The 16,842-nt window shown below is 38.2% G+C and overlaps 1 protein-coding gene across 3 annotated transcripts in view; it reads right to left on the bottom strand.

The window, feature by feature from the left end:
* LOC124613245 overlaps positions 1-16,842 on the bottom strand; it is a 160,652-nt gene that overhangs the window by 27,273 nt on the left and 116,537 nt on the right. For all 3 annotated transcript variants that reach the window (XM_047141928.1, XM_047141929.1, XM_047141930.1), the window contains one exon: positions 11,719-11,931. In XM_047141928.1, coding sequence (XP_046997884.1) covers positions 11,719-11,931 — 213 coding nt within the window. The remainder of the gene's footprint in view (positions 1-11,718; positions 11,932-16,842) is intronic.

Here is a 16,842-nt window from a genome sequence, read left to right as displayed (position 1 = left end):
TCCTGCCCTGAAATGAGATCCATCCTTCATGAAATCCTCCCCACTCCACCAAGAGTGTCTTGCCGCCGTCCACCTAACCTTTGTAACCTCTTGGTTCATCCCTATGAAATCCCCAAACCACCTTCCCTACCCTCTCTCCTACCCTTGTAACCACCCCCAGTGTAAGACCTGTCCCATGCACCCTCCCACCACCACCTACTCCAGTCCTGTAACCCGGAAGGTGTACACGATCAAAGGCAGAGCCACGTGTGAAAGCACCCACGTGATTTACCAACTGACATGCCTACACTGTGAATCCTTCTATGAGGGAATGACCAGCAACAAACTGTCCATTCGCATGAATGGACACAGGCAGACAGTGTTTGTTGGTAATGAGGATCACCCTGTGGCTAAACATGCCTTGGTGCATGGCCAGCACATCCCGGCACAGTGTTACACCGTCCGGGTTATCTGGATACTTCCCACTGACACTAACCTATCAGAACTCCTGAGATGGGAACTTGCCCTTCAATATAATCTCTCTTCCCGTTACTCACCAGACCTCAACCTCCGCCAGTTTCAAGTTGCCGCCACCCGCTCGTACCTCACCTGTCACTCAACAACATCTTTGCCTCTGTACTTCCGCCTCGACTGACATCTCTGCCCAAACTCTTTGCCTTTACATATGTCTGCTGTGTCTGTATATGTGCGGATGGATATGTGTGTGTGTGTGCGCGCGAGTGTATACCTGTCCTTTTTTCCCCCTAAGGTATGTTTTTCCGCTCCCAGGATTGGAATGACTCCTTACCCTCTCCCTTAAAACCCACATCCTTTCGTCTTTCCCTCTCCTTCCCTCTTTCCTGACGATGCAACCTTGGGTTGCGAAAGCTTGAAATTTGTGTGTGTGTTTGTATGTTTTTTATTGTCTCTCTCAACATACCAACGCTTTCATTTGGTAAGTTACAGCATCGTTGTTTTTATATATATTTTTCCCACGTGGAATGTTTCCCTCTATTATAGAGAGAGAGAGAGAGAGAGAGAGAGAGAGAGAGAGAGACACTGTTGGGCACTAAGGCCTGCCATAGATGAAGTTTCTGTGAAATGTGTTAATGGAGAGCTTGGAAAATTGCTCTGGGGAGAGAGAGACATTTTCTGAAAATCACCACGCCCGCACTTACTGAAGGATTCTATGCCATTCACATGTCTCATACGGCCATACCATTCAAGTTGTTTCCTTTCTGTACACTGTACCACTCTGGACTGGTTTCCAACATCTGCCTGATGTCTTCATTCTTTACACTTTCCATTAATGTGGTTTTGCAACACCTTCTCCAATACATCATCTCCTATGGAAGCAATCTTCTTTCATTTTCTTTGCCAGTGTCCTTACTTCTGTCTTAACTGACAAAACTTGTTAAAAAGCATCAAAACCGTTGTACTTATGTTGGAGCATGAAAATTCATTTATTATCTAGAACTGCCAAAAGGGGACACAAATGCGCAGGATGAATGACATTGATGTATCATCCCCCACTTGGTCACAACATACACAGCATGGTTTGCATCTGAATGCTTCTGATAAGAGACTACTTGCACAACTGGTTGCCAGAAGCATTCAGTCTGATCAAAGCAGTATCCATTCTATCCCAGTGACTTCCACTGTGTCCCTTATCCCTTTTCAGTGTAAATTCCTCCAAGAGAGTGAGTTTCAGAATAAATTTAGTTAAACTAAAACAGCTACCAATACAACAAAATCCATCTAAACAACAAAAGTCTCATAAATAAAAATAATGAACTTTCATATCCATTCAGGAAGATGACTTCTTGTGCATCTCAGCAAGTCATATGAAAGTAAATCATAACTGAACATAGTCACCTTGATGGATATATGCTGATATCATACTACTGTAGATCTAATAAGAAGAAAGGGGTAGTGGCTATAAATGCAGAAGAAGTCCTCATGCTTTCAGTTTAATGAATTTACATTGAACAGCTTTTTGAATGCTGCGCCACAATAGTGGATCAGGAAACACACGAGCTTTTAGTACTGATAGTTTACAGGCCATCAGCAGGAAATATCTTAAGCTTCCCAAACAATTAGAAATAAATAGTTTTAATGTGGTTATGCAGAGTTAACTGGAGAAACACTGTTTTTAGAGAGTTTATAATGTCAGTTTCCTGTTACATAGTATTGACTGAGAGTACCTAGAGCTAATACCGTCCCAGCTTTTGATTATTTTGTCATTAACAATTCTTAATAATTTCTGGAATATTCTGTCAGTTCTTGGAGGAACATAGACATATTAATAACTTGAACTCATAGTATTAATGTTCAACAATAATATTTATTTAATATTTCATTAGGAAGAGGATTTCATTTTCTTAGGCCATCATCAGATAACTTATTGTTTTATTTTCTGACCAGCGGGCCGTGACTGACTTGCCAGAGGATCTGTCATCTCTTTTAGGAAATACTCAAATGAATGTGGTTAAAGTTTTAAAGTTCTGTGACTTGTCCAAGTTTTTACCACGATTTTAGGGAGAGGGTCTTAATTTGTACACAAGGTGACTGGCTCACTCATATTTTATGTAAGTGGCCAGCCAGTGACAATTTCCTGTGGCATCCTTGATGCTCCTTTCTAGTTTTCCTTATGTTTTATTTTCTTATACAGCATTTTTCATCTTTTCCCACTTTCTTTGCATGTATGCTTCCATTTTACTAAATTTGTCCACAGATAATGTAATATTTAGCTAGAGATTGAACAAATAAATCTTACATTGCAGTATCGTACATTCAAATATTACAACTATATGAATATACAAATACATAAGCAGATTCAGAAGGATGTAGGTTGCAGTAGTTATTTGGAGATGAAGAGACACACACAGCATAGAGTGGCATGGAGAGCTGCATCAAACCAGTCTTCAGATTGAAGAACACTACAACAACAACAACAACAACAACAACATGAATGTACAATCCAAAAATGTTGTGCAAGTAACTAATGGCACAGGCTACTAGGTCATATGGAAAAACTGGTGAATGTTATTCACCAGATATAATAGACCTAAAAAGGAGGGAAGGGGAAGAAAGAAGTCTATGGAATGTGGGTGTGGACCAGTTACCTAACGCTGAGAGAAATAATAACTGAATGCTGCTATTTTAATAAGGGTGAGTAATGGAACTGTGTTTCATCAATATGGACCTGGTCAGAATTTTTTGATTGGTGTTTATTAATGACCAGAATTTCAAGTAATTTTAGTTTTCTCTCTTTAGGTCCTTTATGGAGAACACCACACTCACAGCATATGAATGACATTCATTCTGAGCATGTGCAGCAAAGGTGGAATCTTTCTTTTTCAGTCTCCAAATCCTTTCATGCTCAAGTCGGGGTGGAATCTTTCTTTCTCAGTCTCCAACTCCTTTCATGCTCAAGTCAGTTGTAAGGGCGCAAATGCGCATGGCAGTCAATGAGAATTGGTGATATGCATCCTTACTGTCAATTTGAGATTGCAAGATCATGTGTGTTTGTGTTTACAGAAATATGTATAAGGCTGTGAACTGAATTGCAAAAGAATAAGTTTAAGTAATAATATTTGAATGCAAGGTGTCTGTTCCTTTGAAAGAACAGACACCATGCAGATCCTGCAGCTGTGAAACACTGTACGTAAATTGAAGGAGGTGACTGCTATCAGCTGCAGCATGACATTAAGCAGAATCAGCAGCGACAAGTGAAAATGTGTACTGGAGCAGTCCAGTTTATGTTGGAAATATTCCGGGGACACCATGCACCTGCTCGTGACATCAGAGCAGGCAGGTCTCAGAATTTGCAGACCAGTGCAGTGTGCAATGGAGCTACATCCATGGCTAAGTTCTGTCATTATGGACTTGGCAACTAAGGTGACCCTTAGAAAACACAGGACTGGATTTGACTCAGAAGCGTCGTTAGACTCTGTTCTTGTAAAGGTTTTGTCGATCAGAGGTTAAACCAATCTGTAATTAGAATAATAAACCCATGTTTGTGAACCTACGAGTGCCTGTTGCCACATAACAGTAGTCATTTCACAGGAGAAGTCTGGTGGATGGTGGGGTCCCTTCGAGCAAGTAAGATGATCATATCAAGAAGCAGAGAACCCTCACACTGTCTAGTAGTTATGGCCCTACCTGACTGACCTACATATAATTTCCCACACAGACTGCAGGAAATTCAATAAATTCCACTCCATTCTAAATGCGGAACCCTATCTTTACTGCTGAAGAGAAAGTGGGCAACAGTATTCCTAGTGTAAAAAACTGGAGTATAGTTCCTCGATTTTAGTCTCCAGGTAAGAACATGTGAAGTCCTACGCACATGTACCATGGGGGCCCATTTGTTGTTAGTGTGGCTTTGTGCTGTCTGAGGAGGATAAAGGAGTGCTGTTATCCTCTGTCTCTTCTATTTACTGAGAATGTTGTCAATTAGGGTACAACTATAACCTTTGCTATATGGTCTTTCTTTAATTACTTTCCATTCATTTGCAAAATCTGGTCTGGATTGTATATAGAGAGTAGGCACCACACCATGGAGTGGAAGGCTGCATGTTTGTGTATTATAGGATGCTGTGAATTGGCTGGTTTTACTGTGTCTATTGAAGTTACTTTCCTGCAATATCTTAAATAAATGCTGTTGCTTACTGATGTCAATGGTGACGTCTAAACAGGTGATAGAGTCTCCTCCCAACTTCATTGTAAATTTGATTGTACTGTGGTATGCATTCAAATGTTGCAAAAAATTATTTAGCTGTTAGGTGGTATTTGTCCACAAGCACAGTACATCATCCACTGCCTAGTCCAATACTATATTTTAGAACTCAGATGGTCTTAATCTAAAAATGTTTGCCCAAAATTATCCGTAAACATTTAAGCTAATGAGGGGCTCTATGGGGATCCTACTGTAACCCATCTGTTTGATTGAAGGGAGCCAGTTGAAATTGGAAATAATTTTGCTTTAAGCATGTTTCAATTTCTATCCTTACATCTTCTGTCACCACTGGATACGTTACGGTTTTGTGTAACAATTCTGTTAAAATTTCCATTGCATCTGAAACAAGAATATTGGAAAACAGGCTGCTAACATAAAATGAGACTAATTTTGCACTAGGTGGAATGGTATAGTCTATTAGGTATTTGGAATCACTATCTGTAAATACAGATTTGCAAGTTTTAATAAGGTTCTCCACTTCCATAGCATATTTCACTGTGGGATTGTTACCTAACTCAGGTAACAATATATCTGCATTTACAGTTTTTAGTTCATCAGCTACCAGATGTTTCGTAGATACATCTCTGGCAAAGAATATTCAAGATCCGCTTTCAGAATGTGTAGCTGTTTTTCAGAAATACTGGATTGCATAGCATATTTAATTCCTTATTTAAAATCTGGAATTCTTCAGAACAAAAATTTAGACGTGATAAGTTAATGACATGTTCTGCAAACTATTGACATTTACAGGTTGTTGGGGCTCATTTCAGTTGAGATAACCATTTGATTTTAGCTTTCTTGTGGAGGCATATCAGGTTTGTTATTGGCACGCGAATCTTCTTTGACAAATACATCTAATTCACAAGAGTGTGGTGGTGCACAGCCTACTATCTATATCACAAACCAAGCCAGATTATGAAAATGAATTGAAAATAATTAAATAAATAGCATACGGCAATTGTTATAGTTCTACTCTAACTGAGAAGACACTTGGGAAAAAGAAGAGACAGAGGATAACAGCACTCTCTTATCCACCTCAGATAGCACAAATTCACACTGATAACAAATGAGCCCCCATGTTATGTGTGGGTAGGACTTCACATATTCTTGCCAGGAAATTAAAATCCAGGAAATATACTCCAGCTTTTTACACTAGGAATACTGTTGCCAACCTTGTGTTCAACAGTAAAGATAACATTCCACCTTTAGAACAGAATGGAATTTATACAATTTCCTGCAATCTCTGTGGCAAATTATATTTAGGTCAATCAGGTAGGGCTACAACTACTACACTAACAGCATGAAATGAGTTGGAGACTGAAAAAGAAAGATTCCACCTTTGCTGAAAATGTTCTGAATGAATTTCATTTGTATGATGTAAATTTTGATCATTTTCCATAAAGGAACTAAAGGCAGAAAACTAACATTACTTGAAATACTGGCCACTAATAAACACTAGTCAAAGAACTCTGATCTGGTCCTTCTTGACCAAACACAATTCCATAATTCACCCTTATTAAAATAGCACCAGATTTATTATTTCTCTCACCATTAGGTAACAAGCTTGTTATAACCAGTCAACACCACATTCCACAGACTTCTTTCTCACCCCCCTTTTTTTTCTATTCACCACATTCACCAGCTTGTCCATATGACATAGACTGTGCTATTACTCTCAATCACAACATTTTTGGTGTACACTCATATAGTTTTAATATTTTAACATACTGTATTGCAAGATTTATTTGTTCTGTCTCTCTTTAGGTACTACATTATGCTTGCATTTTGTATTGATATAATCATAAAATGTCCCATATCTTTGTACAACAATCTTTGTACAGCTATGAATTTTCATTGAAGCTGTGTTGTCTTTCTCCTATAAAGAATATTAGTGATATATTTTATTTATATAATACTCATTGTGAAAATTATATAATTCTCATTGTGAAAATTAGCATTTGGTGCGCATCATGCAACGGAGAGTAAGTGCTTCTTGCTGAACAAAAGAATGCTACTAGTATCATTCTAATAATTTGAGTCTGTCATGTCATTTAAACATAACAACAGTTACTCCCTTCAAACTTTCTGGCAGATTTAAACTGTATGTCAGACCGGTACTCAAACCTAGAACCTTTGGCTTTCGCAGGCAAGTGCTCTTATAACAGAGCTTGACTCACAACCCACACTCGCAGCTTTACTTCTCTCGGTACCTCATGTCCTACCTTCAAAACTTACTTCTGAATCAATCCTCCACCTTTTTTTCTTTTTTCTTCCCTTTCCTTCTCTTTTTTACCATCACAATTTTTGATAAAATAAATAAGAGAGCAATATGCTGCTGTTAATGCAAAACTGCTATGTTGCATTACGTAATAATTTACAAACTGGAATCTTTAGAGAATGTTAGTGTGGTAGGATATGCAGGACTGAAGTTTCAAAGTCAAAGTACTAATCTGGAGACTGAGAAATTTTTCTTTTTTTTCTTTTAAAGTGCTAACCACAATTAACTGAAAGCCATGAACAGATTCTCACAATATGGAATTTATGCCTTTATCGAATAACCATCAAACATCAAATGAGCCAATAACTTGATAATGACAAGCCGAAACTGCAGCTAATTTTGGAGCATTTATTTTCATTATGACTTTTGTCTTATACTGACGTAAATTATGCTGTGGGCCCAACAGAATGGGAACCATGGACGACAGTGTCATATGAAATAATTGAGAACATTCTGCAATTTCTACATTTGGAGATTAAATTACTGAAGTTTATTGAAGCAATTAGGTACAACAGATGAAGCCTACAATATAAAGTTATTCCATCATATGTTCATAAACATAATCTTACCAATGTTATTTTCACAGGTCACTTGACAATGGCTATAAGCTGAAACAGACCTGTCATGTAAAATATTTAAAGAAACATATTACCTTACTGCAGCTATTTCTGGAGCATTCATTTTCATTATGTCTTATAATGGCGTATAATATGCTGCAGGCCCCCAACGAAATGGACAATAACTTTATTTTACCACTCACTTTTAAATAATAGGGCTCGGTTTTAGGCATTGACTTGAAGTCATAAAGGTGAAACATGACAAGATTACATGAAAAAGTACTCTATCACATAATCATAAACAATGACTTGATTATAATGTTTATACAGAGAGTATGGGAAGAATGTTGAGGATAAAATTGTAAAACAGACAGTGTTAATGGAAAACGTAACTTTTTGTTTACAGTTTGAGTCTTGTTTTCCCCTAAAACAAATAAGGACAAAATAGATTGGAACCAAAGATAACGAGTGGAAAACTCCTGGGATTAAAATAGAGAGAGATAAATGTAATTCGGACAACAAACAACAGTAAATATTTAAAATAGCATTGCCACTAGTATGGTAAAATCCTCAAATGTATAATTAAAAAAGCAGAAATCCTGTACTAAGATCAAACAATAAACATGCCAAGAATATCACAAAACAGTTTTGGATCATTATTAAATATGAGAGAAACAAACACAGTGACCCAACAAAATTGAGCCACCACCTGGCAGACATGGTAGCACTTTATACTCTTTGGTCACCGAATTCAATGATTACTTCCTCACAGTGACGGCAAACACTGCACCCATGATAAAAACCAAATACAGATACAACAGAATTACTATTGTGGAAGGTGCATGCACTATCATCGAATAACAGTTTCAAAATAGAACCACTAAGGAGATTACAGAATTTATCAGGTCACTAAGACGGTTATAATTCTGCTGGCTACAACAGTGTTTCTAATGGAATATTGGAATCTTGTGCTGACTTGACGGGATTAACCTTAACCCTTAACTCATGAAGTGACCTTCCTGTAACCCCTATGTTTAAATAAAGATTTAAGGTGCAAATTATTTGAAATTTTTAATTCATGTCATGTTAACATAAATGAGCTATTACAGAACTGAATTTTATGTTTTAAAAATTTATATTATCTCTGAAGCAAGTAAATTTACACATAAAACTAAATTCCAGGGTTTAAATTTGCACATAAAAATTCCACTCAATAGGTAGTGTACAAAATTGACATTCATTGCCGGAATCTACATTTTTCTTATCATCACTCAAAACTCCTTTGATTTTAACCAACACTTCAAGTATTTCACTGGAGAAACAGACAGATCCCCACCACAATTATCCTAATGTCTTCTGGTAAAATAATAATATTTTTCATCTATTTCTTGATCTGTAGCACTGAATCCTTCCTTTGTATGCCATCTAACAATTTCATCAAACTTGGGAAAGTTAAAATTGCCACATTCTTGCAAACAAATTTTGTATTATACCATATTTTACTGAAGAAAACAGCTACATAGTTCACGAGGCGTGGTCTAGGAGGCTCTAACAACTATCAATAATGTATGACAACAACAAGGTGACAATGCAACTGACAACAAAACATTGTAGGGCTGCCAATTTGAGAGTAGGGGGAATGTAGAAGCATTTTGCCACAACCAACCTCGATGAGTGAATCTGAAAATTTTCACACAATCTGAGAGACACCTCGTGAGTTAAGTGTTAAGCTAATTTTGTAAAGAATCAATAACTCTGAGCATATTTTCTGGCAAAAATTTAGAGATGCTGTAACAACATCCATCTACAAAACTGGAGATAAACAAACCACTTCTAATTACAGAACTACATCACTCCTCCCAACATTACAAAATTCTACTACACAAATTACAATATTATGGCATTAATGGAATACCTGTTGCATGGATGAAACTTTACCTTCATAACAGAAAGCAGAGGATCTCATTAACAGACGGTCTCAGACTTACCTCAGAATGGGGAAGCATAACATGTGTAATGCCACAAGGATTTGTGCTTGGCCCAATCTTATTTGTAACCCATTTACATGATCTTCCAGTGACTTAAAACGACTTTTCAAAAATGTAAAGTTTGTTGGTGATACAAGCATTTTAATCAAGTATCCAAACTCTATTCTTCCAGACAAAACTCAGATGATAGCTGAGAAGGTCAACAAGTAGTTCACAGCTAACTGTTTATATCTCAATCTCACAAAGGCTTGTGTCATGCAATTTCGAAACAAGCAATAGCAACCAGTTAGTAAAATAAGCAGACATTAATGGTCATATACTAAATGAAACACACAGTGAAAAATTCCTCGAGTTCAACTGGATAACAAGTAATAATGGAATCAACACACAGACAAACTAATCAGGAGGTTCATTTCAGCATGTTAGGCCTTTAGACGCATTTCTCATTGTGTTGACCTAATGACAAGAGTGTTGGCCTTTTTATACCTTGTCACTCACTGTTTACTTTTAAAATTATCTTCTGTGGCAGTGCATCTACAGCACAAGGGAGCAGCAAGAATATTGAGTAAAGCAGATAAGGTGCATCTTGCAGAAGCCTTTTTATGGATCTTAGAATTCTTACACTCACTTCCAAATACATTTAATCCTTGATCATTTTTGTTGATGATGTTACAAAATCAGTTTCAGCGAACTGTCGTTTGCAGTGTCACAATATGAGACACAAAAACAGGTTTCATGTACACTTTACCTTCTTGTTTAGAACGGAGTTAATTTTCAACAAGCTCTCATCTAACATAAAGCAGGACATAACAAAACCCTAACAGCTCAAAAGAAAACTAAAAACATATCTCATTAGCCACTCATTTTGCAAATTATTTGAATACATACCTGGATTCAGGGATTGACAAGTTCTGTTAGCTACATGACACGTAGCAGTTAAGCAAAAGCAGACAATGGAAACAGTAGGATTTAATACCAACAATATGGAATGGATGTATTACTATTCACCACACAGATGAAGTGTTGAGTTACAGCCAGGCACAATGACAAGAATACTACAAATGTTTAAACTTTCGGACACAGTTATCCTCCTCAACCCTATCACCCACAGCAAATTGCTGCTCACACCAGGTGCAGTCGCAACTGGAGGCAATAGCCACATGTGTGTAAGTTGTTGGTCTGTGAATGTGAGAGAGTTCTTCTTCTGAGGAAGGGCTCTGTTGAAAATATTAAATATTTGTAGTAATCTCTTCACTGTGGCAGTCTGCAACTCAACACCTCCTCTATGTGGTTAGTGGCAATTTATCCTTTCCATGTTGCTGATAAGTAGCAGTGTTTGCTATAAACCTACATGCCAAGTAGTACTGTACTGTAAGGGGGACTCAATATTTAAAGATTTAAGGAAATATTTTCTTTCAACAATACAATTCTAAACTAGTCAATATTTAGCTACTAACAGCACATAAACAGCAGCTATATAGTGAAACTGAGAAAGCAACAGACTTTTTTTCCTCAAATTATCAACTTTCTTTCTAATTCACTCAATTATTTTAGAGTTTGAATAGCAATAATCAGTATGGTGCTCATTTGTTGTTAATATAATATATAGATTAAGTTTTCATCACTTTCTTGTCTTTCTTTAATGTACACCTTGACTTGTTTCACATCCTTGAAGGTTCTCCCTCTTGATGGGATCTACAAAACACAATATATGAATGAATACTGCACAGCACTAAATGTAGTAATGTTCACTACAAAGGTTTCGGGTTTCTCCGATGAACAAACATCCAGTGCAGCAGAATTGTACTGACACTTTTACCTTTTATATTCCATGCACGTAAATAATATCAAAAACATTAATATATGCCTCTTGCTGCTTGCATGGCAAAAACAAATACCATGCTTTCTAATCAATAAATGTTTTTCATTATAGCATAGTGAAACTCCATAAACAGTTGTAATAGAAAACATCACGGGCTTTAAAGGCTGACTACCTCAATGTACATGTGTTTGTTTCCATAATTGAACAAACATCATGTTCCATGAATTATATATGGATTTCTGATCACCTTTATGAAGTTGACTGCAAAAATAGCAAAGATGTTAATCATCTAGGTAAGTAATGAAAAATTTCTTCAAATATATCTCATAGATGTAATAACTACTATTGCTCACCTTGTGAATGAGGGATCTCAACAACATGAACAATTTGCTGTTGGGGTTGAACATAAGACTCCGACAGTAAATGCACCTTTGCTGTCTGTTCCAACTGCTGTAGCCTTTCTTGAGTTCTCTGCAATTCCTGAGTTAGCTCTTCTACTCTCTGTCTTTCTTGTTGCAGTTCTGACAAAGAACTGTTATCTGCTGTTGCTGGTTTTGGACTGCTTTCTATGGAAAGGAGACCAGAGTCATACGGGAAAAAAGATATATATGTGATGCATACTTTATGTAAAGCCTTGTCTTAAAGAGCAGATAAACATTTTCTGTTGGCTTCAGTACATCAGCTGAATCAATATTTTTTAAATCTGGTCACTTTAGATAATCCAGATGTTTTGTAAAAGATAGTAAAAACTTGGCACACTCTCTGATAATACATAAGTTTAATTTTCCAGAACTAAGAATAACATACCTAAAAAGCCATCAAACAGAAGTTTTGGAAAAACAGACCACTTCTCATTCCTTCAGAAGGTGGTATATATACCGTACAGAACATGAAGTGCAAAATCAAACCAAAGGCATAACAACTTCTCCCTTGAAGGGCAACTGGTTTCATTAGCTATGAGAAAACAATGAATGGGACGAAGAGGAAGAAAATGATACATGACAGAAATTAGTAGAGGATAAATAGCTATGGATTGTGCATACACTGGAAGGTATACTGAGGTGACAAAAGCTATGCGATACCACCTATTATCATGTTGGAGCCCCATTTTGCCTGCTGTAGTGCAGCGACTACATGTGGCATGGACTCAGTATTCATTGGAAGTCCCCTTCGGAAATACTGAGCCGCACCATCTCTATAGCCATCCATAATTGCGGAAGTGTTGGCAATGCAGGATTTCGTGCATGAAATGATGTCTCAATTAGGTCCCATAAATGTTTGATGGGATTATGTTGGGTGATCAGGATGCCCAAACCATTCACTCAGTTTGTCCAGAATGTTCTTCAAACCAGTCATGAACAACTGTAGCCCAGTGACATGGCGCACTGTCATCCATAAAATATCCATCATTATTTGGGAATGTGAAGCCCATGAATGGCTGCAAAGGGTCTCTAAGTAACCAAACAAAAGCATTTCTAGTCAATGACTGGTTCAGTTGGACTGGAGCACCCAGTCCAGTCCATTTAAATACAGCCTGTACCATTATGGAGCCACCACCTGCTTGCACAGTGCCTTGTTGACAACTTGGGTCCATGGCTCAATGAGGTCTGTGCCACATTCAAATCCTACCATCAGCTCTTAAAAACCGAAACTGGGACTCATCTGGTGATGCCACAGTTTTCCAATCCTCTGAGGTCCAACCCATATGGTCATGAGCACAGGAGAGGCATTGCAGTCGACTTTGTGCAGTTAGCAAAGGCACTCGCATCAGTCGTCCACTGCCATAGCCCATTAACACCAAATTTCTTTATGATATGTTCATCATATGTCCCACATTGATTTCTGTGGTTATTTCACACAGTGTTGCTGGTGTGTTAGCAATAACTATCCTAGGAAAATGCCACTGCTCTTGGTAGTTACGTGAAGTCCATCGGCCAGCACATTGTTCTTGGTGAGAGGTAATGAGTGAAATTTGGTATTCCCAGCACATCCTTGACACTATGGATCTCGGAATATTGAATTCCCTAACAATTTTTCGAAATGGAGTGTCCCATGGATCCAGCTCCAACTACCATCCCACGTTCAAAGTCTACTGATACCCGTTGTGTGGCCATAATCATGATGAAAACCTTTCCACAAGAATCACATGAGTACAAATGACCGCTCTGCCAATGCACTGCCCTTTTATACCTTGTGTACATGATACTATCACCATCTGTATTTGTGCGTATCACTACCCCATGACCTTTGTCGCTCAGTGAAAGGCATGACACTGTTTTGCTCAAGAAGTAAGTTAAAAAAGTGGATAACACATACTGCTCAAATGTGTAGTCTATGCAGTGGTTGGTTGGTTGGTTGTTTTGGGGAAGGAGACCAGACAGCGTGGTCATCGGTCTCATCGGATTAGGGAAGGATGGGGAAGGAAGTCGGCCGTGCCCTTTCAGAGGAACCATCCCGGCATTTGCCTGGAGTGATTTAGGGAAATCACGGAAAACCTAAATCAGGATGGCCGGACGCGGGATTGAACCGTCGTCCTCCCGAATGCGAGTCCAGTGTCTAACCACTGCGCCACCTCGCTCGGTCTATGCAGTGAATAAGTAGCAAAATATTTTGAATTGTATTGTGATAGATGATAAAATTTGAATGTTTCATCACAAATCTGAGAATATGTGACATTCAAGAATGGTCTAATTAGGTCAACAAAGAAAAAGAAGAATCTTGATAACTATCTTTCAGAACAGCATATACTTACTCTCAAAATTGTACACTGAGGACACACTGTAAGTATTATGGGCTATTTAGTAAACAATATTCCAAAGAACAGTTGGGTGTTCTAACAGTTTCTGATGGTGGTCAGTGACAATATATCATAAACAATTCGGAGACCTTATTAGTGGAATATAGTTTCTTCAAGTGGGCTTCAGAAGACAGCAGACACCGTACAGATACTGCTTGCTCTTAGGAGCACACTGCAACAACTTCACGCATGTGTCACAGCTGTCATAATGAACTGGTGATGACAATTATAATTAACCCTGTCCACCTCTGTGAGACCAATCTTCACAACTCTGACATTATTATCTCTACTGTGAGACGTTACAAAAACTGTATCATGTGCTCCAAAATTAACTGCCAGGAATGGTGATATATTGGACGTACTGAACTATGTGACAAGTTTGGCTGCATGGTTCTTGCAGTCAGGTATTGTACCAAATGACTTTTACCTGTTTCCAAGATCCAGAAATGCTGGTATAAAAAGATTTTTGCTGAAAGTGATGAAATCTGAGTACAGATGATGATGTGTTTGGGAGACTGGAAACAAAAAAACAGATTATGACACTACAAGCAAAATACGAGGGTTATTCCAAAAGTAAGGTCCGATTCGCCGTAACTATTGAAATTTGGCGCCAATGACAAAACACGCATGCGCGCCGACTCCTGGCAAGCCTTGCGCGTCAAACGCCGCCATTCGTTTTGTTACTGTTGCTGAGTGTAGTTCACAGTGTCACTTTACAATGTTTAAGACAATTGATCAGCCCGCCGATTGTGAAGTAAGGGCAGTGATACGGTTTTTGTCTGCAAGAAACAATTCAGCGGCGGAAATCCATCGGCAGATTACTGAAGTGTACGGTCCTAACATAATGAGCGACAGTAAAGTGCGCAAGTGGGTGCGAGCTTTTAATGAAGGACGGGATAATGTGCACGATGAACCACGGTGTGGCCGACCATCAGTGATTTCAGACGATTTGGTCAATGCGGTTGACAAAAAAATTCGTGAAGATCGCCGATTCACTATTACAGATGTAGACATGCATTTTCTGAATGTGAGTAGAACAACTTTGTACAGAATTGTGTCTGAACATTTGAAGTTTCACAAATTGTGTGCCCGTTGGGTTCCCAGGCTGCTTACTGAGCCCCAACGAATGAAAAGAATGGCTTTTGCTCTTGAGTTTTTGGAGCGATATCATAAGGAAGGTGACAGTCTTTTAGACAATGTTGTCACAGGGGATGAGACATGGGTTTCTCACATCACTCCAGAGTCTAAACGTCAGTCAGTGCAATGGCGTCACACGTCATCGCCAGTCAAGGTCAAGGCAAAGCAGACAATCTCAACACGTAAGGTTATGGCGACTGTGTTCTGGGATAGACGTGGAGTATTGTTAGTCGACTTTATGGAGAGAGGAACAACGATTAATAAAGCCGCCTACTGCGCTACCCTGACTAAACTTCGACGTGCAATCCAGAATAAGCGACGTGGTCTTTTGTCGTCTGGAATCTTGTTGTTGCATGACAATGCCAGACCCCACACTGCAAATGAAACGCAAGCTCTGATCAAGAAATTTGGATGGGAACAGATGGACCATCCTCCTTACAGTCCGGACCTGGCGCCAAGTGATTTCCACCTGTTCCGTTACTTAAAGGAGTTTCTCGGCGGCAAGCGCTTCGACACAGATGATGAAGTGAAAGAAGCAGTTAAGGACTGGTTATCGCCACAGGCGGCCGATTTCTATAACATGGGCATTCAAAAGCTTGTTGAACGATGTGACAAATGTTTAAATAAGTATGGAAGTTATGTAGAAAAATAGATAAAGATGTAAGGAATGTAAATAAAACAATTGTTTTGAAAAAACATTTTAGTTTTGATTTTTTTTTTATAACCGGACCTTACTTTTGGAATAACCCTCGTATTTATGGGCAATAACAATCCTGAGAGAATGGATAACACTCCATTCTATCCACTATAACCATCCTCTCAGTGGTGATAGTACTGATAGGATAGTGTGAGAATGGACCAGGAAGAAAGACAGTAGCAGTTTGAAGTTTTGAGTTGGTCCCCAGATGCATACTCACATTACTAGCCAAATAAATCAGGTATCAGGCTTCACATACCATACTGGTACACAACATCATATTGACACAATGTTTTTATCTCTCATGAGAGTTTCACTGTAAAGCGTAAGAAAAGGGATTTCATTCTGTAATATCCTTGAGGTGGCAGTTAGGTTATTGTCATATTTTATTGGAGTTTTAGTGCGTACTGTAAATTAGACTGAACAGTGAGGTTATGGCAGGCACAGACACTGAGTCAATTCATGACATGTGTTTGATGACTTAAATGGCTTCTCATGAAAGGCAAAGATCTGGGTTTAAGTACTGGTCTGACACAAACTTTTAAGCTGTGACATGAATACTACCACCTAAAATTGTTTATGCTGTATTCAAAAGTAAAAATATACATAATCAAGAAAATTTATACCAAAAATGAACATATATTATTTGTCAGCTAACATGTAAGTGTAGTTCAGTATTACAGATCCAGCATTATCACCACAAAACAGTCAACAACTATGTTTTGCTACATACAGACCATCTACACAGGCACAGTGTATTACAAAATGTGATAGCCAAAAATATAACTGGGATTGCACAATCAGAACTCATTATATTGGAACTGGGTATTCAATATGTATGAGGGT

Source organism: Schistocerca americana, chromosome 4 (genome assembly GCF_021461395.2).
Source record: "Schistocerca americana isolate TAMUIC-IGC-003095 chromosome 4, iqSchAmer2.1, whole genome shotgun sequence".
In the NCBI taxonomy this organism is placed as follows: Eukaryota; Metazoa; Arthropoda; class Insecta; order Orthoptera; family Acrididae; genus Schistocerca; species Schistocerca americana.
This window is presented reverse-complemented; position numbering and strand designations above follow the sequence as displayed.